This window comes from Notolepis coatsorum, assembly GCF_963971535.1.
Source record: "Notolepis coatsorum genome assembly, chromosome: 6".
NCBI lineage: Eukaryota > Metazoa > Chordata > Actinopteri > Aulopiformes > Paralepididae > Notolepis > Notolepis coatsorum.
The window spans coordinates 28,683,328-28,709,576 of record NC_140170.1 but is presented as its reverse complement, the minus strand read 5'-3'; the positions used below and the strand labels follow the sequence as shown (position 1 = coordinate 28,709,576).

At 43.9% G+C, this 26,249-nt stretch overlaps 1 protein-coding gene across 1 annotated transcript in view; it reads left to right on the top strand.

The window, feature by feature from the left end:
• bbs2 (Bardet-Biedl syndrome 2) overlaps nucleotides 1-26,249 on the top strand; it is a 209,347-nt gene that overhangs the window by 28,331 nt on the left and 154,767 nt on the right. Inside the window, 3 exon segments of the mRNA XM_084316368.1 lie at nucleotides 3,006-3,008; nucleotides 3,011-3,112; nucleotides 7,975-8,061. Of these exon segments, the coding sequence (XP_084172494.1) occupies nucleotides 3,006-3,008; nucleotides 3,011-3,112; nucleotides 7,975-8,061 (192 nt within the window).

Here is a 26,249-nt window from a genome sequence, read left to right as displayed (position 1 = left end):
AAGAGGGGCCTGTGGGGGTGGTTTTTTGACCTCCTCTGGTGACCCTGTGCTTCCCGTACCGCCAGGCCCGGTCCGAAGTGATGTTTGCGACCCGTAGGCCTGGGTTAACCCTTTTTGGAAACTGAAACACTTGTACTGCGGTATAGCCGGTGTATACCCGCAGGTGTGTTTTGGAGTTTTTTTCTTGAGGGGTTATAGGAACAACCACCGCATTGGGTAACACCGAGGTGGTTGATTCCCTGGTGTGTTGGAGCAGTGTCAACTCCCGGGTTCACCGGTTGAGGGTGCCCCTGCACGTTCATGACGTCTGCCAATCGTGTCAGCCTTCTCTGCCTCGACCCCTCTGGGTGGGGGTTGTTAAATGGAGGCTTGGTCATGCAACACCGCCAGCTTACGCTCCTTCCGCCGGGGCGGCTGTGTTCAGCTGTCCCCTCTGGCGCCTGTCTCGTCCGCAGTCTCCAGGCTAGGGTTAACAGCCTGTTGCCTGGTTTTTCCCCGGTGCGCTGCCTGCTTCCGTTGGTTAACCTTTTTTGTGTGCTTACGGCCATGCTGACTGCCTATTCTGCAGGGTCAGTGTGCCAGGCGGTGTACTATTGGGGGGACGGGGCCCGCTCGGCTTACTGGCCTGGTTGGTTCCGCCTGGGAATACCAGGTGCAGTAACTGAGGGGCCTTTGTCCGAATACGCTGGCGATGTGGGGGGCGGGGCACTACGTGCCCACCTGGTGGGGTCTTGATGCTGGCATCATGGACTTCTCCGGGCCCCCATTCCAGGGAGTCCAGTCCTTTTGGTGGGTCTGGGTCTTCCTTCGTGCTCCGCTGCTACGGCCTTGCCACGGGGTTGGGTTTGCCCTTGACCCCGTGATTCTGGGGGCAGTAACGAGGTTGTTCCTCCGTTCGTTCCCGGGTGGCATGCGGGTTGTGCGTGTGTGTAGTCGTGGGTCAAGCCACGGTCTGCTCACCCTGTGCGTTAAGTTGCTTGAGAGCTCTTCGCACGGTCGGGTCCGTCGCCTTCCCGTGAAGCCTCTAATAGGGGGGATACCCTCCATTAGGGGGGGTCGGGGGGGCTCGGCCCTCCCTGTTCTGATGGTTTTGGGGGGCTGTCAGCGGGGTGTATTTGTCAGCCAAGTGGCTCCGCTTGGCCTCCCTTGTGCAGAAGGCGAAGCCAAGCTAAGCCACTAACGATACAGAACGTTAGGTTATGACTATAACCAAGTTCTGTTAGTTAGGGGCGATGCTTGGCTTCGGACGGCCGCTGCAGCCCTTGACCTCACCTTGTGGTGAAAGCTTGGGAAGGAGGAGAGCAGGTGACCACACACCTGCTTATGAAGGTAAGCTGATGAGGGGTGTGGTCAGACTAATACTGGTATTAGAGGTACATTTGTGGTTTATTCAGTACGCGTGCACGTACGCGAGATAGTGCAGAAGGCGAAGCCAAGCATCGCCCCTAACTAACAGAACTTGGTTATAGTCATAACCTAACGTTTTATTAGTATGTTTATGGCTGTAAGGTATTGAATAAGTAAGGGATAATGTATGCCTACGAGGTCATTGTCGCAAAATAATTGACCGACACGGAGTTTAAAATACCGAGGCGCCGCGCCGAGGTGTTTTAAACGTAGTGAAGGTCAATTATTTTGCGACAATGACCGAGTAGGCTATACATTATCCCGCTTATTACATGGCTAACTTACTAATATACCTAATTCATTTGACAAATCGCAGTTGTTCTGTGGCTCTGTCAGCCCAAATAAAGTGATTATTATTATCGCGGGCAGCCTCTGTTCTGGGCTGGCTCCGCTGTCAGTGCAGCCGCGGCAGGTGTTCTCTGATTTGCTGCACTGATGTGGGACATTATCCCGCTTATTACATGGCTAACTTACTAACAATATACCTAATTCATTTTACATCGACTCGCAACACTGGTTCAATCTGGCTGCGTTCTGGCTCCGCTCGTCGCTCCGCCCCCTGTCATCGCCGGCAGAACACCGGCAGTGTCTAATTGCACTGAAACAGTGTGTGTCAGTGGGCTTGATTGCGAACAGCTGCGCTCTGCGGTCATTATTGAAAAATCTGCGGTCATTATTGAAAAATAATGACCGCAGTCGGGGGGCTGTTGACCAATCACAAGCAAGCATTTCGGCGAATGTGAAAACGCCATGTAATAATGTGTTTTATCACTCTGTTTATGGCTGTAAGGTATTGAATAATGTGTTTTATCACTCTGTTTATGGCTGTAAGGTATTGAATAATGTGTTTTATCACTCTGTTTATGGCTGTAAGGTATTGAATAATGTGTTTTATCACTCTGTTTATGGCTGTAAGGTATTGAATAATGTGTTTTATCACTCTGTTTATGGCTGTAAGGTATTGAATAATGTGTTTTATCACTCTGTTTATGGCTGTAAGGTATTGAATTGAATAATGTGTTTTATCACTCTGTTTATGGCTGTAAGGTATTGAATAATGTGTTTTATCACTTTGTTTATGGCTGTAAGGTATTGAATAATGTGTTTTATTACTCTGTTTATGGCTGTAAGGTATTGAATAATGTGTTTTATTAGTATGTTTATGGCTGTAAGGTATTGAATAATGTGTTTTATTAGTATGTTTATGGCTGTAATGTATTGAATATTGTGTTTTATCACTGTTTATGGCTGTAAGGTATTGAATAATGTGTTTTATTAGTATGTTTATGGCTGTAAGGTATTGAATAATGTGTTTTATTAGTATGTTTATGGCTGTAAGGTATTGAATAATGTGTTTTATTAGTATGTTTATGGCTGTAATGTATTGAATATTGTGTTTTATCACTGTTTATGGCTGTAAGGTATTGAATAATGTGTTTTATTAGTATGTTTATGGCTGTAAGATATTGAATCATGTGTTTTATTAGTATGTTTATGGCTGTAAGGTATTGAATATTGAATCATGTGTTTATATGTTTATGGCTGTATTGAATATTGAGTGTTGTGTGCCCCCCCCCCCCCCCCCCCCCCCCCCCCAGACGGTGTGACCTCGCTGTGCCACATGCACGGCAGCAGGTTTGGCTACGCCCTGGCCAATGGCACGGTGGGGGTGTACGACCGCACCGCCCGCTACTGGAGGATCAAGGTACTGCACCCAGCACCATGCACTAAGATTAGACTAGATCAGGGGTCGGCAATTAGGTTTGCTCACAGGCCAATTTTTCCCCAAGCCATTGAATGGCGGGCCAGTATCAAAAACAATGGCTAATTTAATATAATGATAGTGAAAAATGTTTAACTCTGTCAAAATAAACGAGCTGCATAGGCATAATAAACTGTAAGCGACATATACATGTTTGCACTGTCTTTTTTTCTATTATAAAGTGCCTCTCGGGTGCATAACACATGAACAGATCAGTCATTTGATTTTAATGCAGGTGCTCGCATTATAAATCGAATGTATTATTATTATTATAACACATGAACAGATCAGTAGGGTGGGCATTTGATTTGCAGCACAGCGGCGGGTGTATTATAAATCGAATGTATTATTATTATTAAAACACAACTCACCATAATGCAGCCCTGCCCTGGGCTTATTATTGTTTCTGTTTCGGTCCTCCAAAATCCCTACTAATGTTTGAAACATGTCAAATGTCCACTCGCGTTGAATGCAACTACTTTATCTTGTGCCAACTTGAACACAGTTGCTTCATTGCCTCGTGTTGCCATGTCAACACGCGAGATAGCCCCTTTCGTGACTGTGATGCACAGAGTGAATCCACAGTCACTTGCTCCTCAATAGGAAACCAACCTAGATTTAACATGAAGGACTGGTTCTGGCCGAACCGTTCGTTCTATAAGTATCACCGAGAAATATCAAAGGTACTCACAGTTGCACGAGGGTTTCGGACAAAAATACGGGATGGTTTGAATTTGGCGTTGCTAATAAACATTTTAAATAGTCTTTATAAACAGCTCAAAGCTGCGTTATTTCCGTATTTGCCTGCCTGGTGCGCCTGCGCTGGAAATAGTGCAGTAGAGAGTCACCTGTTGCAATAAACCCGTATTTTAAGTATGACTCCTGTTTATCCTGTTTATTAGGTTGTAGGCTCCTCTTCTGGCTGGTATTTCCCCGTTGCAAAGAAGCTATCCAAAGACGTTGTTTTTTTTTTTTTTTTTTTTTTACACACATTTTTGCAAACGTTAAGTCGCTCGCATGATCGCATCCCAAACGTGAAAGTGAAATTCCATTGGTTCTCCCAGTCCACGTGACCATTTCTAGCATTTCAATTGGCTATAGTGACAGACATAGATATGATGAATAGATAGATACAGCTTCACAAAGACACTCTGGCGTCACAAGTGAATATTTCCTGCGCGTAAAATAAACATCATATTCTCAAAATAAACTGACGGGCCAGAAATTATTGCTGGACTAGATGCTATGAGTATCAATGCCTTAACTCATTCAGCGCCGGGGATTAGCCGGGTCCCGTTGTAGCTATGCCACGCTTTAAAGATAGGAGTGCGTCACCTTGTTTGTAGAGCTATATCTATATTCTATATTATAGCTATGGAGACAATACTATAGTCATTTGACACTGACTTTGTTCCGTCCAAGATGCAAAAAAGAGATAATTTGTTTCATGCATACGTTCACGCGCTATCCCGCGGTGAATATAAGTATAATTTCAGAGTGATCAGGGATAATTCCTGGGAAGCGAGTAATAGGGCGCAACATGAATTCTACTATAAGTGTTGGCATTTCTTGCCTGGACACGCTACTATTTTCAAATCAAATGTATATAATAGGTATTGTGTTTCATCATGAATGCATGAAAGGGGGGGCGTCGTTTTATTATGCTTTGATGGCCAGTAACGGCATTCGTATTGAACACTAAAAACTAGAGGTGGGCATAGATAATTTTTTTTAATCTAGATTAATCTATCTGCAATCCTGGATTTAATCTAGATTAATGGCTCAAAAAAACCTGCTGAAGGCATTCAAAATATGTGTTCTACCCAAATAATGACCAGAAGTAAGTCCTTACTTTTTCTTTCCTCCTTATGTTTCTCAGGCCAGGTGGCCCATTACACCATGAGCCCATCTCCCGTTTCCAAAATGCATTACAGACTGTTTGAAAAAGCTGTTTTGCTATGATAATTGGTAATGAAATATCAAAATAATGTTCAATAAGATGTACTTGTGTTTAATAAGTTGTTTTATTCAGAAGTTAACACAAATAAATAATATTACCAGTACAGTACAGTATCTAGCACACTCTCCGGAGCAAAACAGAAAGTATCATTTCAAACTTGAACTATGTGACATGGCTTGAATCAACTGCTCCAGTGGAGTTGCTCAGTGGCCAATGGTGTCAACTGTGGTTGTACTGGGCAGCTCCCAGGTGTGAATGGAACTATGTGAATGTGAAGCAGGGCGTTCCTGAAAAAGAGCATCTGTGCTCAGCGAACCTACCCTGGGTAAATAAAGGTAAAAAGAAAAAAAATTATTTATTTATTTTTTAGATTAATGCGTTAATTATATTATCGCGCGATACTAGTATAGCGTTAACGCAGCACGTTAACACTGTTAACGGCCCAGCTCTACTAAAAACGCTGATCAGCTGGATCGGTATCAAAACATTGTTGGATCAAGCTGAAATTGATGTCAGATAGTCCTTACCTCTGGTCGGGGGTATTCCAAAAAGAATATTCCAATTGTTTGATCGCCATCTGGTCCATCTGATGTCCATCTGGTCCACGACATAATACAGCACAACACAAGCATCGAGGGGCCCGGACCCATTTCAATGCGACCGAGTGAATAAAACAAAAAAACTGCGCCTGGAGCGGTTTAAACGTAACACACGGTCTGGAACAGGTTTTACTGCACTCTCAATACTGCCACCTGGCAGGATCTGGCCGGTACTGCACCCTCGGCGTCCCAGTATGCCTTTTAACGGCAACATACAGGTCGGTGACATTGAATAGAATATAAAAAATCGATCGAAATTCGATCAAATAACGAGTATACTCGTTGTTGGCGTTCAAAGGATGGCGCCCAATAACGAGTATAATCATTGTTGGCGGGGAATGAGTTAATAATATTATATATAATAATAATAAATAATATAATATTAGTACAAGAACCATGCTATGAGTATTAGGGATGGGTACCGAATTCGGTACTTTTGAGGTACCGAACCGAAACACGTCGGTACTACCGAGTATCGAATCAAGTGAGATACCGAAAAAAAAAATTAAAAAAATTAAAACGTTTTTTTTTTTTTCCTTTTTTTTCCCTTTTTTTTATGTCAACGTTCACACGCACAATATATGCTTACCTAGGATTTGACTTGATTCAACAACAAAGCAGTCGGAGCAATGGCGAGCCGAAAACTGTCGAAATTGTAGTTATTTGAAGTTTGGATTTTTTTTTTCATGACTGAGGTAGGTACATTAAATTTCTTGAGACTAAAGTACCGAAAAAAGGTACCGTTGGGTACTGGTATCGATTCACAGGTACCGGTACCGGTATCGGTTCAAATGTGAAAGGTACCCATCCCTAATGAGTATCCATGTCTTAATAATAATAATAATAATAATAATGATGATAATAATAATAATAATAATAATAATAATAATAATAATAATAATAATAATAATAATAATAATGTTTATTATATTATTTTACTAGTCTAAGAACCATGCTATAAGTATCCATGTCTTAATAATAATAATAATAATAATGATAATAATTTATGTCTATTATATTATGTTATAGTCTAAGAACCATGCTATAAGTATCCATGTCTTAATAATAATAATAATGATAATAATAATTATGTCTATTATATTCTGTTAGGGGTAGGCAACCCTAGGCACGTGTGCCTGCATAGGCACGCGTGCCTGCATAGGCACGCGGGGGCATTTGCATAGGCACAGGGGCAGCAGTAAAAATTAAAAATTAAAAAAAAAAAAAAAAAAATTGCTTTGAAATATTATAGTGAAATAATTTGCACTGTTGTCGCATTTATCTTGTTGAAATCCTCCCACAGGTTATTTTTACTACCACATATTTAATTGAGACCCTTTATTTGTTTATTATTTCAATTTAGCTGGAAATACATTGCTACATCATTCAGTAACATTTGCAGAGCCTTATAACAAAAACATTATTACGGTCACCATTGTGACCAGTGGGATTAATCAACAAATTGTATTATTTATTTTTCTATTTCATTGAACATTGCACATGTTAAAAGCAATTTTTTTTTACTCAAAATGTGAGTATTACCAAGTCAACTTGTGTTCTTAAAACAATGACAATAAACATAGTTTTATTAGGTTGAAATAATGTGGTTGTGTACTTATTTTTCTGTTAACTTATTATGGGTTGAAAACTGAAAACCTTAATGCGCAGTAACTGAACTCAATATTTTTAAGTTCTGGTAACTTATTATTATTATTTTCTTTACAGTGTAGTCTTGCGATCAATCAAAACTTATTTACACGATATACCTCACATTCACCCTCCATTCACATCCTGGTGTTCTCCTGGTGTTCTCCATTAGGCCTGTAGGTGGAGCTATGACAGCACATGTACAGTACACAAACCGATGGTGTGTTATGTGTCCAAAAATGAATGGGCAAATGTGAGTGAAATGGTCGCACTGTATGCAGCTGTTTGTCTGCATTGCATTCCCCCCCCCCCCCCCCCAACTCAGATTTAGGGTTGATACAACCATCATAATAATATTGTTAATAATAACAATAACAATAATGATGTAATAATGTAAAAATTATCATTAAAAATACCTGATTATGAGAGAGAAAAAATTACGATGCATGGAATATTGTTGAGGCACACTAGTTACAACTATATTTCAAACAGGCACTCCATGTCAAAAAGGTTGCTGACCCCTGTCAGTTATAGTCTAAGAACCATGCTATGAGTATCCATGTCCTAATACTAATAATGTTTATTATATTCTGTTCTAGTCTAAGAACCATGCTATGAGTATCCATGCCTTTGACCTGAATGCTGATGGAGTGGTGGAGCTCATCACTGGCTGGTCCAATGGAAAGGTAAGACAAACCTAAACATATTGATATCACAATAGTCTGTAAGTTTAATGCTTTAGAATTACTTTCTATAATGCTGTCAATCAATGAAAGAACTAGTGACAACGAGTCACCTTTGGACCCCTAACCCTATCTCTTACAACCCTATCTCTTACCCTAACCCTATCCCTTTAACTGTCACTGTAGCAGCTCAGTAGAATTCTAGAAGGATTTGACCACACAAGGGTCTTACCACTCAACTGGAGTATAGGCCCTTACAGCAGCCATGTTGACACGCCATCGCAGATGTAATTAAGGACAAAAATTGTCATTTGAGATTCTTATTTATTTTTTTATAACTTTGCAGTGGTTATGTTTGTAGCCAATTGATATATGCCACGCTAAATCTCAGGTCAGATTGATAACTCCATAACTCATTGGTCTGCTCATCTTGACATCAAGATTGACATGTGGTTGACATTCAGAATCCAATACGTCTACAAAATGTTGTTGTTACACCTGACCGACAGAGATAGCGAATGCATCGTTCCGACCCCCTCCGTCATTGACCAGGTCAAGTGATAGAAGTTGCGAAATCTCTTATTTTATTTGATCACCGGGAAGGATTTATCTGACCAGTATGACCCTGTCGTTAATCAGATGATATCCATTTCCCTAATCCGTCACACGGCAACTTGGAGAGAGTTACTCGACGAAGTCACAATGCAACACTTACTATCTAGAGTCAAAATTCTATATCATTTTAATAAGCCCATATTATCTACTTCTTTTTTAGGTCTCTGTAGTGAGAAGAAAGACATATGTGATCATTACCTGCAAGCTTGGTGATATTACTTCACCGTCTAATAAGTTTTAATACTGCCAATAGCATATATATATATATTATATAACCTTAGCTGCAAAGCTTTAACCAGCAATTGATTCAATCTGTAGTACTTGCTGCCAGTACAAATAGTCACCTTCATTGGAAATCAGGGCGCGGCCAGCATCGTGGCCCATTGCTGGCAGAAATCAGTCCAAGAATTCAATGGATAATTAGAAAAAAGTAATCTTTATTTCAATGAAGTTACAAAAAAAGACTGTATTGGATATGTCCATTACAGTTTAAAAGATTATATAATACAAAACATCTCATCTCTAAGATCGCAATAGCCTGACACGGCTGGTGTCAGGTGTATGCAAGCAAAATCTGAAAATCTGTCTGTCTTCTAGCGAGCCGGCCTTTTTATAAGGTCCGTCACGTCACGCCATCATCAGTACATAGCTTCCAATCATTGTACAGTACGTGTCATATCCCTCCTTCAGTTATTTGTTACTTTGCTGTTACATATCAAATCAAGTAATTCATAAGAATACAATGCCCCTCTGACTAGGGCTGCCTTCTCTTGGCCTTGGCATTCCCGCCATTACCTCCCCTGGCCTGGGGCCTCTCGTTCTGACTCACACTATCAGTAAGAGAAACAGACGGATCAGTACGGAACAGGCAGTAAAAATGCAGGCAGGACAGGCAAGGCCTTCTGTAGGTATCATCGCCAAGCATATCATTCTTTTTAAGCAGAAAATTATGAAACATATAATTAATATAGCATTATATATATATATACCTTTATACCAACAGTATATATGTTTACACATCACACATTGTAGTTAAATGTTGTATAATAGCTTTCCCCTCGGTATGGTGATAGGAGGTCAGACACATGGGGGGAAGCACACATTCTTACAGCATCCTCTCTTATATACATGTTAAATGCTCAATATACATTGGTGGATATGTTCTGCACATCATTCTCCCCATCATTCTCCCTCTGCTTCATAAAGACAAGGGCTAACTCTGCAGGATAGATAGATCTATGCATTCTGCATTCCATTCCGCGTTTCTGCCGTGTTTCTTCTCAACTCCTTTCTGACTGGGCATTACCAGCCCAGGCCTAGAGACTTGTTCAAAGCGTATATGCATATATATACATATACACATATATATATATATATATATATATATATATATATATATATGAATACATATCACATCTAGACACCTACAGTAAGATATGCCTAGATTTAAAACAAATATATACAATAAACCTATTAAATCATACAAGGGACAGAGAGAACAGGATGTCATTATACAGAGTGTCACTCGTTGACTGTGACTCTCAACACCCCCTCTGTCATCTTGTTCTGTCATTTTCCACTGTCTTTCTAGCGTCTGTACGGGGGGACGAGATGGCGATTGCAGGGTCACATGGCTGTGACTCTCCACACCCCCTCTGTCATCTTGGTACCTCGGTACCCTGGTAGCCGGCGGGAAGACTTGCATCGGTTGTTCCCTGGCTGGACGGCCCGATAGGATAGGGGCCACGTCGTTGCTTGGTATCCGGCGGGAAGACTTGCATCTGCTGTTCCCGGCCAATGCACCCAGGTGTTGTCGTCTGAAGACAACACCTGGTGGTCATCTTGTGGTCATCTTGGTCATCTTGGACATCTTGGTCATCTTGGTCATCTGGTCATCTTGGTCATCTGGTCATCTGGTCATCTTGGGGTCACCCCCTCTGACCTCTTGGATCTCTCCCGTAGTTTGAGGTAGGTCGAATTGTCACTTCTCGGGTGACCCCCCGGGTCACTCTATTGAAGTGTGGTTGGCCTGGTCGTGTGACCCTGTCCGTAGGCCTCGCAGGACATCACAGATACAGTCCACAGAGGACTCATTTCTTTTCTCTCTTTCAGGTCCATTCAGGGCTCTCGTTGCCCTGTAACCTGGGTCCAGGCCGATGTCTCTCTGTCTCCATGTCACAGGATATGCGGGCATAATATCCCTTGTGTCATCGCCTGCCCATTCTCCTCCAATCCTGAGCTCCAGGAGAGCTTTCAGAGGAGGCCCCTTGCTGATAGGTCTCAGTTCGGCCTGCTTAGCTCTCTTGTTCGGTCTAGGAGGTTCGTCCCTTGGGTACCGAACTCTCTCCCTAGATCTTGATCTAGATGAGGACCTTGAGGATGCTCTGGAGCTTCCTCCATTTCTGAGTTCTGATCTGGGTCAGTATATTCCTTTTTGCTATTCGCTGCGTCGTCCACTGACTCCGGGGGACAGCCCCCCCGTCTAAGAATGCTCCTGGCCCGAGATAGGGCAGGTTCTGATTCTTCTGGTCCGAACTGTACTGTCGGTCTCCTTGGTGTATCCTTTTTTTTTATCCACTTTTTCTCCCATTTTTCTATATTTTCTCCCATCCCAATTTCGTATCATCCAATTCAACCCTCCCCTGTCACGGACGCTGTTTCTTGCCTCCCACAAGCCGGCTGCAATGTGGACTAAGTCATACATAGCACAAGTCCCCTCCGGTACTTGAGGTAACAGCAGTCGCATCTTTTCACCTGCGCAGCTCGATCTCTCAGTGGCGAGGAGTAACGCGTGGGAGGCTCACACTGCCCCCGACACTTCCTGATTCTACTGCGCAGGCGCACCAACCGACCTGTAGGAGTTGCTGTCCACAACGCCCGATCCCCACCCATCAGTTTCCCACCCCCTAATACGGCCAATGTGTATTAGTACGGACGACCAGCTAAACTGAAAGCAAATGTGGAGCGCTGGGCTCGAACTGACGAGCCCAGCGTCTCCAGCATTTCGTGGCGAGCGCCTTGCCCACTACGCCACGTAGCCGCCCGGTCTCCTTGGTGTATCCTAAGGAGGGAGTTCGGTTCATTCCAGGATCGCAACATATCCACTTTGATCATCTGATTCTTTATAGAGCGTACAGCTCTCTCTGCCACCCCGTTCGTATTGGGCTGGTAGGGTACAGAGTATTGGGCCATTAGACCCGCTTCCTCCAGTAGTTTTAGTCCTGCTTTCAGATACTGTTAGCAATGGCTAGTTAGCCTACTATTAGCTCCTGTTCGCAATGGCTAGTTAGCCAGCTATTCGCTCCTGTTCGCAATGGCTAGTTAGCCAGCTATTCGCTCCTGTTCGCAATGGCTAGTTAGCCAGCTATTCACAAAGTAGAGTTGTTCTACTTAAGTTCTGACTCTAAGTAAGCATTATGTTACTTCAAGTTTAAGTGACTTTAAAGCTCCATTGGCCTTTGTCTCTAAGGCTCCCTTGGCCTGCTATTCGCAAGTAGTTTTCTACTTAAGTTTTGACTCTAAGTAAACATTAGGTTACTTCTAGTTCAGGTGACCTGTTAGTCGCAAGTATAATTTTCTACTTAAAGGATAACTCCACTATTTTGGGAAATTAGCTTATTTAACATCTTCCCTGGAGTTAGACAAGAAGATGCATACCTTTTTTGTCTCTGTGCGTGCATTTTAGCTTTGGGAATAGATGCTCCGTTAGCATAGCTTAGCTTCATCACTGGAAGTGAGGCAGGACAGTAGCCTTACAGTGCCTTACAGTGTATTGCAAGGTCTGACATTGACCAAACTTGATATGCATGACCTTGGTGGGCTCTAGGTCAACTCCTGAAAAGGGGGTCAATGTCAGACTTTGCAATCAAAAGTTAGGGGGCTAATAACCCTTGCCATAATTTCAGTGCGCCCCTAACTTTTGATTGCAAGGTCTGACATTGACCCCCTTTTCAGGAGTTTACCTAGAGCCCACCAAGGTCATGCATATCAAGTTTGGTCAATGTCAGACCTTGCAATACACTGTAAGGCACTGTAAGGCTACTGTCCTGCCTCACTTCCAGTGATGAAGCTAAGCTATGCTAACGGAGCATCTATTCCCAAAGCTAAAATGCACGCACAGAGACAAAAAAGGTATGCATCTTCTTGTCTAACTCCAGGGAAGATGTTAAATAAGCTAATTTCCCAAAATAGTGGAGTTATTCTTTAAGTTTCGACTGTAAGTAAACATTACGTTACCCTTTCAGGGGTGTACAGTGCGACATATATATCGCACGTGCTACAGCAACAGCGGTCTGTGCGATGGATGGATTTACTTCAATAGCACTGGTGCGATAGGGATTCGGTTCATATAGATACTCTTATTTTGAAAATCCTGTAGCGGGTCTCATTTCTGCCCACGCGCAGTTCCAGCTAGGCTCCGAAAGCTAGCAACGTTCAGGTGCATATGATACTCTTATTTTGAAAAAACTCTTGTGACAACTCGACGAGTCATATCCGCGCTTCTGCAAGGAGCAGCGCGTTGGTCGGTTGGTGCGCAGTACTGCTGCGTTAACACAGCAGTGCGCCTACACGTCCCGAAATAAGTCTGTGGTGTTTTTTTTTTCTCGCAACAAGTCAAATGCATCTACATGCTTTGCACCGTCGCCATTCCTTTATGCGCACATCGCCCGAAATTAACGTTTATGTACCATTACAATCACTACAACGTTAGCAAGCTAACAAGCTAATCCTGATCAGAGGCAGAGCCAGCAGACAGTGTGGACTGGGGAAAGGGAAATGGGGGGGCACTCTCTCCCCTTCCCTGTGTGTGTGCGTGCGTGCGTTTGGAAAGACGATGAAGTCACTAGTCAGGACTCAGGACAGGAGTATATTATAGTAAACTGAGGATGGACAGATAATGTTGATATTCAAATAAACAAGTTTCGAGAGGAGTGGAAGTTTGAAGACAGACTAGACTACAATATGATGCGGGGGTGGTGAGTTGAAACAGTGTGTGTGAATGAATGAAAACTTTATTTAACAGATTGCAGAATGGGTACAATACAGTATGGCTCAATACACACAATTGTTAAGGGGATGCAGACCAGAGAAAGACGTTTGTCTTGTTTACATCAGGGTCCCCCATTGTGTGTGTGTGTGTGTGTGTCCCAACCGACCCCACTTCTATGTTTCAATAAATTATTTGCATTTAAAACTATTAACGCTGACTCATTCCTTCAGTCCACTCAAAATTATGCTAATATTCCTTATGTTGTTTATGATATTAATTGAAAATAGCATATGAGAGTATCATAGTAATAATAACACATGGCGATATACTAAATGACAGCCAAACATGGCACTGCAACTAAATAACACAAATACAATAGGCACATTTGTGACTGTTACAAATATAACACGTTTTATACTTGTGCTACAAGATTTTGGCCTGTGCTACAAAACTATCAACCTCTGTAGCACCAGTGCTATGTGCAAAAAAAGTTAACGTACAGCCCTGCCTTTAGTCGTGAGTAAACGCTACTTCAAGCTGTTACTTATCAACCCTCTCTTGTTCCTGATAGATTTTTTTACCAATTCACTTTTAGGCTGTCTGCTGCGCTCTGCAGACCATCTACGTCACTTATTGTTCCAGATCTCGAGCATTAGGAAGAGTCTTGGTTGGAGAGGTTCTGCTGATAAGATCAATCTTGAGTAAGGTTGACTCAAATCTGTAACCAATTTTACTCCAGAGGCACGTGACAGCAGTCATTTCAGTTCTTATTCTTTCGGCTGTTTAATACCTATTAAAATAATATAAAGCCCAACTCTCGGATGTTCTAAGCCCCAGAACCTCCGATCTGTTTCGACAGACCTATAAACCAGTGACTTGGCCGCCTAAGCACCACAGCGTCCTGTATGCTGAAGCTTCCAAGTCCCCACGAATCTGATAGGCTCGTCGGATATAGAGACCCTGATGCTCGCTCTGTCCCCCCGCGTCAAGGTGCTAAGCTTGATGAGAGTTTGCAGAGTCTCAATTTTTATCCATAGGCGCTGGTGAGTGTACATCTCATGCAGCTGATATGGTTGGTACGGGTGCTAACCTACCAGATGGTTGCTGTCAGGAAATCCCCTTTGCATGAAATAGATTACAAATTCTTTCGTCCTCTTTACTCTGGTTTAGAGAAAAGACATTACATTTACATAGTATACTTAAAATGTATACAAAATGCATGTAGTATTCTATGTCATGTTTCTTCCTAAATGACAATAACACTATATATTATTCCTCTTGACAGATGAGCTGTATGTCAATTGCAGTTTGCACTTGCTTGAGTGTCATGTGTCAGGGCCCCAGAAGGTAAGGATACTATTGATTCTCCTTCCGGGCTTTGGATTCCTTCCTTTTTGCCCTCATCTCTGCTTGCTGTTCTGGGGTTGTCTGCAGGTAGGTATTGGGTGTCGGAAAACTTCTTTTTCCCTGTTCTGTCCTTGGTTGTTTTCGGGGGGAACTCCTGGGAGGCCCCCCTTTTGTCAGATAGCATTTTGACTTGGTCATACAGCATACATTCGATACGTAACTGGTCTTGTGACCATGCTGCGCATCGGGCTGCCAGTAGGTTACCCCCTGGGACTCCTCTGAATAGCTTTTCAAGCAGTAAGCATGATCCTTGCATAGGTGTTCCATTCATGACTGATCCTGCTGCGACATTGAGAGACATGCTCCCGTCTCGCACCTGTGGGATTAGTTTCTCCACCATGTTATCCCCTGGATCTTGACCGGGGGTCCTTACTTCTCTTTCCATCATTTGGGCCATTGAGGCCCTTTCGGGGATCTCTAGTCCTTTGAGATGTCTCAACATGCGAGCTAGCGTCTCTTGTGCTAGCATCTGCTGCGCCAGCTTCTTCTGAGCTACCTGTGCCAACTTCTCCTGAGCTAGCATCTGCTGCGCCAGCCTCTCCTGAGCTAGCGTCTGTTGCACTAGCATCTGTTGTGCTAGCGTCTTCCGTGCTAGCATCTCTTGTGCTAGCTTCTCTTGAGCTAGCGTCTGATGTGCTAGCATCTGTTGTGCTAGCTTCTCTTGAGCTAGCGTCTGATGTGCTAGCATCTGTTGTGCTAGCTTCTCTTGAGCTAACTCCTTCTGTGCCAGCTTCTTTTGAGCTAGCATCTTCTGCGCCAGCTTCTTCTGAGCTAGCGTCTGCTGCGCCAGCTTCTTATGAGCTAGCATCTTCGGCGCCAGCTTCTTCTGAGCTAGCGTCTGCTGTTCACTTCAGCTATGTAGCCTGATGTTAGCTCGGGCTCCGGCTAGGTAGCCTTCAGATAGCACTCGATTCCCTTTTGGCTAGTTAGCCTGCGTTCCTGTAGACTAGGGCTATGTAGCCTCCTGTAGCCTCGGGCAAGGTAGCTTCACCTAGTTAGCACCAGCTCGGTAGCCGATGGTGAGCTAGTTAGCTCTCGTCTCGCTAGGGCCAGTTCACTTGTGTTAGCACTGGCTCGTTAGCCGATGGTGAGCTAGTTAGCTCTCGTCTGGCTAGGGCCAGTTCACTTGTGTTAGCACTGGCTCGTTAGCCGATGGTGAGCTAGTTAGCTCTCGTCTGGCTAGGGCCAGTTCACTTGTGTTAGCACTGGCTCGTTAGCCGATGGTGAGCTAGTTAGCTCTCGTCTGGCTAGGGCCAGTTCATTTGTGTTAGCACTGGCTCGTTAGCCGATGGTAAGCTAGTTAGCTCTCGTCTGGCTAGGGCCAGTTCATTTGTGTTAGCACTGGCTCGTTAGCCGATGGTGAGCTAGTTAGCTCTCGTCTGGCTAGGGCCAGCTCATTTGTGTCAACACTGGCTCGTTAGCCGATGGTGAGCTAGTTAGCTCTCGTCTGGCTAGGGCCAGTTCATTTGTGTTAACACTGGTTCGTTAGCCGATGGTGAGCTAGTTAGCTCTTGGCTAGTTAGCCATCAATTAGCTCTTGGCTAGTTAGCCATCAATTCGCTCATGGCTAGTTAGCCATCAATTCGCTCCTGGCTTTGTTAGCCTGTGGTGAGCTAGTTAGCTCTTGGCTAGTTAGCCATCAATTCGCTCTTGGCTAGTTAGCCATCAATTAGCTCTTGGCTAGTTAGCCATCAATTCACTCTTGGCTAGTTAGCCATCAATTCGCTCTTGGCTAGTTAGCCTGTTGTGAGCTAGTTAGCTCTTGGCTAGTTAGCCATCAATTCGCTCTTGGCTAGTTAGCCTGTTGTGAGCTAGTTAGCTCTGGCTTGTTAGCCTGTTGGGAGCTTCTGTTAGCTCTGGCTTTGTAGCCGGCTGTGAGCTAGTTAGCTCTGGTTTGTTAGCCTGTTGGGAGCTAGTTAGCTCTTGGCTAGTTAGCCATCAATTCACTCTTGGCTAGTTAGCCATCAATTCGCTCTTGGCTAGTTAGCCTGTTGTGAGCTAGTTAGCTCTTGGCTAGTTAGCCATCAATTCGCTCTTGGCTAGTTAGCCTGTTGTGAGCTAGTTAGCTCTGGCTTGTTAGCCTGTTGGGAGCTAGTTAGCTCTTGGCTAGTTAGCCATCAATTCACTCTTGGCTAGTTAGCCATCAATTCGCTCTTGGCTAGTTAGCCTGTTGTGAGCTAGTTAGCTCTTGGCTAGTTAGCCATCAATTCGCTCTTGGCTAGTTAGCCTGTTGTGAGCTAGTTAGCTCTGGCTTGTTAGCCTGTTGGGAGCTTCTGTTAGCTCTGGCTTGGTAGCCGGCTGTTGGCTCCTGTCTGGCTAAGGCCAGTTCACTTTCTGTTAGCACTGGCTTGTTAGCCTGCATTCCAAGTGGGCTCCGTTTTGGTCGCCTCCAGTTAGCATTCAATTCGCTTGTGGCTAGTTAGCCTGCATTCCAAGTGGGCTCCGTTTTGGTCGCCTCCTGTTAGCATTCAATTCACTTGTGGCTAGTTAGCCTGCATTCCAAGTGGGCTCCGTTTTGGTCGCCCCTGTTAGCATTCAATTCGCTTGTGGCTAGTTAGCCTGCATTCCAAGTGGGCTCCGTTTTGGTCGCCTCCTGTTAGCATTCAATTCGCTTGTGGCTAGTTAGCTTGCATTCCAAGTGGGCTCCGTTTTGGTCGCCTCCAGTTAGCAATGGTAGCAATGGCTAGGTAGCCTCCAGTTAGCAATGGCTAGGTAGCCTGTGCTCCTGTAGACTAGGGCTATGTAGCCTCCTGTAGTCTCGGGCTAGGTAGCCTCCAGTTAGCAATGGTAGCAATGGCTAGGTAGCCTCCTGTAGTCTCGGGCTAGGTAGCCTCCAGTTAGCAATGGTAGCAATGGCTAGGTAGCCTCCAGTTAGCAATGGCTAGGTAGCCTGTGCTCCTGTAGACTAGGGCTATGTAGCCTCCTGTAGTCTCGGGCTAGGTAGCCTCCAGTTAGCAATGGTAGCAATGGCTAGGTAGCCTCCAGTTAGCAATGGCTAGGTAGCCTGTGCTCCTGTAGACTAGGGCTATGTAGCCTCCTGTAGTCTCGGGCTAGGTAGCCTCCAGTTAGCAATGGTAGCAATGGCTAGGTAGCCTCCAGTTAGCAATGGCTAGGTAGCCTGTGCTCCTGTAGACTAGGGCTATGTAGCCTCCTGTAGTCTCGGGCTAGGTCGCCTCCAGTTAGCAATGGTAGCAATGGCTAGGTAGCCTCCAGTTAGCAATGGCTAGGTAGCCTGTGCTCCTGTAGACTAGGGCTATGTAGCCTCCTGTAGTCTCGGGCTAGGTAGCCTCCAGTTAGCAATGGCTAGGTAGCCTCCAGTTAGCACCAGCTTATTAGCCGGCGCTGCCAGCCTGTATGGCTGCGCTGATGTCTCTCTAAACTGCCAGACATTTTAGAGAGAGGGTTTTCTTTACTTCCTTTTTCTTTAATCCAATTTTGCGGCCTCAACCGCTCCACCAGCAATGCCCCACCACGCAGAATTTGCCTTTTAATTTGCCACTGCTTTCCACCGAGGGCCATACAGATCAATATCCTTTGTCTGGTGTATTCTAAAGCGGAAGCTTTTAGCTCCCTAGGTGCTCATAAGAGCACCTTCAATTTTAAGGTTTAAACTCGCTTTTGTAGTCTGTTCATATTCTCTTGGCTGTTATTACCTTTTCAATTAGTTATAAAAGCCCACCACTAGGGACGCCATGATATATGCCACGCTAAATCTCAGGTCAGATTGATAACTCCATAACTCATTGGTCTGCTCATCTTGACATCAAGCAGGGCCCTGCGATGTGGTTGACATTCAGAATCCAATGCATCTACAAAATGTTGTTGTTACACCTGACCGACAGAGATAGCGAATGCATCGTTCCGACCCCCTCCGTCATTGACCAGGTCAAGTGATAGAAGTTGCGAAATCTCTTATTTTATTTGATCACGGGAAGGATTTATCTGACCAGTATGACCCTGTAGTTAATCAGATGATATCCATTTCCCCACAATCCGTCAAACGGCAACTTGGAGAGAGTTACTCGACGAAGTCACAATGCAACGCTTACTATCTAGAGTCAAAATTCTATATCATTTTAATAAGCCCATATTATCTACTTCTTTTTTAGGTCTCTGTAGTGAGAAGAAAGACATATGTGATCATTACCTGCAAGCTTGGTGATATTACTTCACCGTCTAATAAGTTTTAATACTGCCAATAGCATATATATATATATTATATAACCTTAGCTGCAAAGCTTTAACCAGCAATTGATTCAATCTGTAGTACTTGCTGCCAGTACAAATAGTCACCTTCATTGGAAATCAGGGCGCGGCCAGCATCGTGGCCCATTGCTGGCAGAAATCAGTCCAAGAATTCAATGGATAATTAGAAAAAAGTAATCTTTATTTCAATGAAGTTACAAAAAAAGACTGTATTGGATATGTCCATTACAGTTTAAAAGATTATATAATACAAAACATCTCATCTCTAAGATCGCAATAGCCTGACATGGCTGGTGTCAGGTGTCTGCAAGCAAAATCTGAAAATCTGTCTGTCTTCTAGCGAGCCGGCCTTTTTATAAGGTCCGTCACGTCACGCCATCATCAGTACATAGCTTCCAATCATTGTACAGTACGTGTCATATCCCTCCTTCAGTTATTTGTTACTTTGCCGTTACATATCAAATCAAGTAATTCATAAGAATACAATGCCCCTCTGACTAGGGCTGCCTTCTCTTGGCCTTGGCATTCCCGCCGTTACCTCCCCTGGCCTGGGGCCTCTCGTTCTGACTCACACTATCAGTAAGAGAAACAGACGGATCAGTACGGAACAGGCAGTAAAAATGCAGGCAGGACAGGCAAGGCCTTCTGTAGGTATCATCGCCAAGCATATCATTCTTTTTAAGCAGAAAATTATGAAACATATAATTAATATAGCATTATATATATATATACCTTTATACCAACAGTATATATGTTTACACATCACACATTGTAGTTAAATGTTGTATAATAGCTTTCCCCTCGGTATGGTGATAGGAGGTCAGACACATGGGGGGAAGCACACATTCTTACAGCATCCTCTCTTATATACATGTTAAATGCTCAATATACATTGGTGGATATGTTCTGCACATCATTCTCCCCATCATTCTCCCTCTGCTTCATAAAGACAAGGGCTAACTCTGCAGGATAGATAGATCTATGCATTCTGCATTCCATTCCGCGTTTCTGCCGTGTTTTTTCTCAACTCCTTTCTGACTGGGCATTACCAGCCCAGGCCTAGAGACTTGTTCAAAGCGTATATGCATATATATACATATACACATATATATATATATATATGAATACATATCACATCTAGACACCTACAGTAAGATATGCCTAGATTTAAAACAAATATATACAATAAACCTATTAAATCATACAAGGGACAGAGAGAACAGGATGTCATTATACAGAGTGTCACTCGTTGACTGTGACTCTCAACACCAATATATGTGGCAAAGGTGTGTATCTTTGAATTATCTTGGGAATTTTTTTAACTCTACTTTCATTCAGTCGTAGAATTTAAAGGGGACATGTCTTGCTATTCCTTTCACTATTTGGGCAACTGTACACAATTCCTTTGAGTCTATGGAACACATCTGTAAAGGTTTAAAAAAAAAAAAAGAATTCATTGTTTTGTATTTCTAATCAAGTACTCTAAAGTAGAATTTTTCCGCTTCAAGATTTCAAGCTGTTTTGGGCTGGGCTCCGCCCATAAGCGCTTTGAGTGACAGTCACCCACAGTCAGACAGAGGCAGACAGGCAGGCAGACAGAGAGAGATATAGAGAGATTGAGGGGGATACTAATTAATTTCGCCACGGGGGGGCATAATCCCACGGGACAATGCATTGGTAACTTGTTTCAAAATGACAATATATACCCCTGTGAATATTATTGCACGGATCGGAATACGGGCGCGTGCGTGGGAGTCAAAGATATTTTGACAGTGGAGAAGCCCCATCCCACGGCGCGCGGTCAGGAGGTTGTGTGTGTAATGCGTGTGTGTTTCAAGAGAAGCTCCTGTCCCTCTCTCTATCTCTCTCTCCATCTCTTCCTCTCTATCTCTCCCTCTCTCTCTCCCTCTCTCTCTCTCCCTCTCTCTTGCTCGCTCGTTCTCTGCCTCTCTCTGTCGGCACTGCTTGAGGAAGTGTATTTCCACTTGCTCTGTTGTTAAGCGAATGGTTGCGCTACAACCATAGAGGGGGCGTTACTGCAGATCAGCTCCGTGCTACGTAGGATAGCAAGTCAAATCAGAATAGCTTAGTTCACTGGGGGAGGATATTGTCTCAACTGAATTGGAGCAATCCGCCAAAATGAGAATTAGAGACACAGACAGACCCCATTGATACAAACCCCCATTGCTAGGAAACAATGCTAAACACTGGAAAAGGCCATTTATAAGACACAGGACCTTTAAAGTTACACTCTTACCATTAGGGGACAAAATTGTCGCCATAAAAATATTATATGTTGAAATAATTCTCCACTTTTTATTCCATAAATCTTTTATTCAACTTCAGCCCTAATCATAACCACCATATATTAAATTCATTTTAGAATGTTAACCCTTCAACCCTTTGGGTGCCGTTAACGTAGAACTACGTTTCTGTCGCCCGACGGTTGAGTGCCGGAAACGTAGATCTACGTTTTTCTCACGGTATTTATTTTATTCGCTATTGCCATTCATAATTCAGCGGGGCACGTTGTGCATGCTGTTCTGAGTGTGTCTGAGCTGGCAGACGGTCTTATACCTCCCTCTAATGCCTTCGGCCGCTATTGCACTCCATTAGAAACAATGTAGTTTTTTAGGGGCGGGTCCTAAACACTCCGGCAAAACACAGGCTTGTAGGGATGGCTTGGACAACTGACCCCGCCCGCCCGTTCATGTGCAATGCCCAATACCGTCGGAGACAGGATCGCTGTGGATAACTGGAATAGCGATCAGATAATTGGATAATTTTTTTTGCATTACATCAGAGACCAGGTAAGGACTCTATATATCCAATCTTGCGTTGATCTGATATTTCTTTCTCCTGCGATTGAAGCTGCCTGTGTGGACTGTGTGTGGCTGTTTACCGTTGGTGGGGGGGGGGGGGGGGGGGGGGGGGGAGCACCGCGCTGCGCTCCATGGCCCATTTCATGTATGCACGAGGAGACATAATAATGATAATCTAGCTCGTTTGGGTGGCGCAGCACACATTGCGCTCGTCACCAACGCAAGAGACAGCGTTGCCTCCGGCTTGGGCCGGCCGTCATACTGACTCAATTGGCAGAGTCAGCGGGAGGGGAGTCGATGGGTGGTAATCTGGTCGTTGTAAACAGCGACTCCTACAGGTCAGTCAGGGCGCCTGCACAGCAAAGACAGGAAATGGCGGGGGCAGTGTGAGCCTCCCACACGTTACACCTCGCCAATGAGAGTCCGCACTGGCAGGTGAAAAGAAGTGACTGGCTGCCTCCACATGTATTGGAGGGGACATGTGATGGGCTTCTATCCTCCCTACGACCGGCCAGTGGGGGGCACATGCGAGCAACGATCAGGACGCGTAATTATTTAAGGCAACCAACTTGCGTCTAGCCACGCCCCCGCTCTGCCGCGGAGCTCTGCCGCGGCAGCATTATGAAGCCGTAATTCCCCCTCTTTCAACATCGACGGTTAGCTCAACTGATTCGCCGCCTTGCTGTGGATCCTGTGGTGCGTTGGTGACAAGTTCGATTCCCTTCAATTTTTTATTTTTATTTTTTTAACGTGCATTCTTTCGCCGGTTAAGTTTAGGCATTGTTTCGGAGTTGGTTAAGGTTAGGGTTAAGTTTAGGCATTGTTTCGGAGTTGGTTAAGGTTAGAAGGGTTAAATTTAGGCGCTGTTTCGGAGTTGGTTAAGGTTAGAGTTTGTCGCAGAGAATGGCAATAGAATGCAGCCTATTTCCGCACTGCCGCGGTCACATGGGCGTAGTGGCCAATCAGAGAAACGCTGAACACAAGTTGGTTGCCTAAAATATTCACGCGATCAGGACAGGGGAGGGAGAATTGGCACGAGAGGAAATTGGGACGGGAGAAAAAATCACAGAGGAGGAGAAAAAGTAGGTCAAAAAAAATTATGATAATCTAGCGTTGATTTCAGGAATATTCGATAATCGGGTGAAAAATGACAACGTATTTTCGCGTCTTTTTCCTGGAATTACTCAGAAGCACCCAAAGTTCCCAAACTATATTCATATTCAAAACGGTATAAAACGGAAATGTAGGATGAAAAAATATCCGTTTTTTGCATGTTGACCAGAAGCAACTCACTGACAATCGACGGTGTTATTAGAACCATAGCTATAATATAAAATATAGGTTTAGCTCTACAAACAAGGTGAGCGTTTACATGGGGTTAATGGGCGGCAAGGCCAGACGCACTGCCCGGAAGGGGCGTGGCACTCAATGTGTTAAATGCCAGTGTGTGATGGCATCACAAATTATATTTTCAATATATGAAATGCAAAGTGGATTTATCTGGGGGGGATTATTACAGGCTAGCATATGTCAATGATTATCAACAGTGTTGTGCTAGTTACTGAAAAATAGTAACTCAGTTACTTTACTAGTTACTTCATTTCAAAGTAACTTCGTTACTGTACTAGTTACTTACACCCAAAAGTAATGAGTTACTGTGAAAAGTAACTATTTAGTTATTTAAAACAAAATTAAAAAAAGATTGCTCCCGAGTCCCATGCCCCAGATATTACTCAAAATCGGTTGATCAACTTGACAGTTTCCATTCACATGTTGGCCGGTGGTGCACAGGTGTCGCCCACACTCTAGTTCTGGTTCCATTCAGGCGTGGCAGAGCCAAGGCTCTGGTGCTGTGTGAACCCGGTGCTAACGACCCACCTGGAGGCCCTCAATCTGTTCCGATCTTCTCCAGACACTCACCGTGGACAGTTCAAAGCCTCCTCTTCCAAAGACTCTTCGGGTTTTTAGTCCATAATGAATTGTTTGTTCACTAGCATTTTCGTGACCACATGCTTCTAATTATAAAATAATAACTCAACTTGGCGCACATGCACAACGACCGAATCATGCCCAATACCTGGGTCATTTAGCTGATTTTGCCAAGTGCAGGGCATTATTTTGTCATAGTGCGCATGTGCCAAGTTGATCAGAAGCGTTTGGTCACAAAAACACCCAGCTGGTGAACAAACAATTGATTATTTTTGGGGAAAGTAGGCTTTGGACTGAGATCGGAATAGGTGAGTCTAGGTGGGTTGCTACTGTCTTTAGAGTGAATCGATTCCACAGAGTCGGGTTCACCAGTGTTGTGATGCTGTTGCACTAATGGTTCACTAGTGATGCTGTCACACTAATGGTTCACTAGTGATGTGATGCTGTCACACTAATGGTTCACTAGTGATGCTGTCACACTAATGGTTCACTAGTGATGTGATGCTGTCACACTAATGGTTCACTAGTGATGCTGTCACACTAATGGTTCACTAGTGATGCTGTCACACTAATGGTTCACTAGTGATGCTGTCACACTAATGGTTCACTAGTGATGTGATGATGTCACACTAATGGTTCACTAGTGATGCTGTCACACTAATGGTTCACTAGTGATGCTGTCACACTAATGGTTCACTAGTGATGCTGTCACACTAATGTTCACTAGTGATGCTGTCACACTAATGGTTCACTAGTGATGCTGTCACACTAATGGTTCACTAGTGATGTGATGCTGTCACACTAATGGTTCACTAGTGATGCTGTCACACTAATGGTTCACTAGTGATGATGTCACACTAATGGTTCACTAGTGATGCTGTCACACCTAATGGTTCACTAGTGATGCTGTCACACTAATGGTTCACTAGTGATGTGATGATGTCACACTAATGGTTCACTAGTGATGCTGTCACACTAATGGTTCACTAGTGATGCTGTCACACTAATGGTTCACTAGTGATGCTGTCTCACTAATGGTTCACTAGTGATGCTGTCACACTAATGGTTCACTAGTGATGCTGTCACACTAATGGTTCACTAGTGATGTGATGCTGTCACACTAATGGTTCACTAGTGATGCTGTCACACTAATGGTTCACTAGTGATGCTGTCACACTAATGGTTCACTAGTGATGATGTCACACTAATGGTTCACTAGTGATGCTGTCACACTAATGGTTCACTAGTGATGATGTCACACTAATGGTTCACTAGTGATGATGTCACACTAATGGTTCACTAGTGATGCTGTCACACTAATGGTTCACTAGTGATGCTGTCACACTAATGGTTCACTAGTGATGCTGTCACACTAATGGTTCACTAGTGATGCTGTCGCACTAATGGTTCACTAGTGATGATGTCACACTAATGGTTCACTAGTGATGATGTCACACTAATGGTTCACTAGTGATGCTGTCTCACTAATGGTTCACTAGTGATGCTGTCACACTAATGGTTCACTAGTGATGCTGTCACACTAATGGTTCACTAGTGATGCTGTCTCACTAATGGTTCACTAGTGATGCTGTCTCACTAATGGTTCACTAGTGATGCTGTCACACTAATGGTTCACTAGTGATGTGATGCTGTCACACTAATGGTTCACTAGTGATGTGATGCTGTCACACTAATGGTTCACTAGTGATGCTGTCACACTAATGGTTCACTAGTGATGCTGTCACACTAATGGTTCACTAGTGATGATGTCACACTAATGGTTCACTAGTGATGCTGTCACACTAATGGTTCACTAGTGATGCTGTCGCACTAATGGTTCACTAGTGATGCTGTCACACTAATGGTTCACTAGTGATGTGATGATGTCACACTAATGGTTCACTAGTGATGTGATGATGTCACACTAATGGTTCACTAGTGATGCTGTCACACTAATGGTTCACTAGTGATGTGATGATGTCACACTAATGGTTCACTAGTGATGCTGTCTCACTAATGGTTCACTAGTGATGATGTCTCACTAATGGTTCACTAGTGATGCTGTCACACTAATGGTTCACTAGTGATGCTGTCACACTAATGGTTCACTAGTGATGATGTCACACTAATGGTTCACTAGTGATGCTGTCACACTAATGGTTCACTAGTGATGCTGTCTCACTAATGGTTCACTAGTGATGCTGTCACACTAATGGTTCACT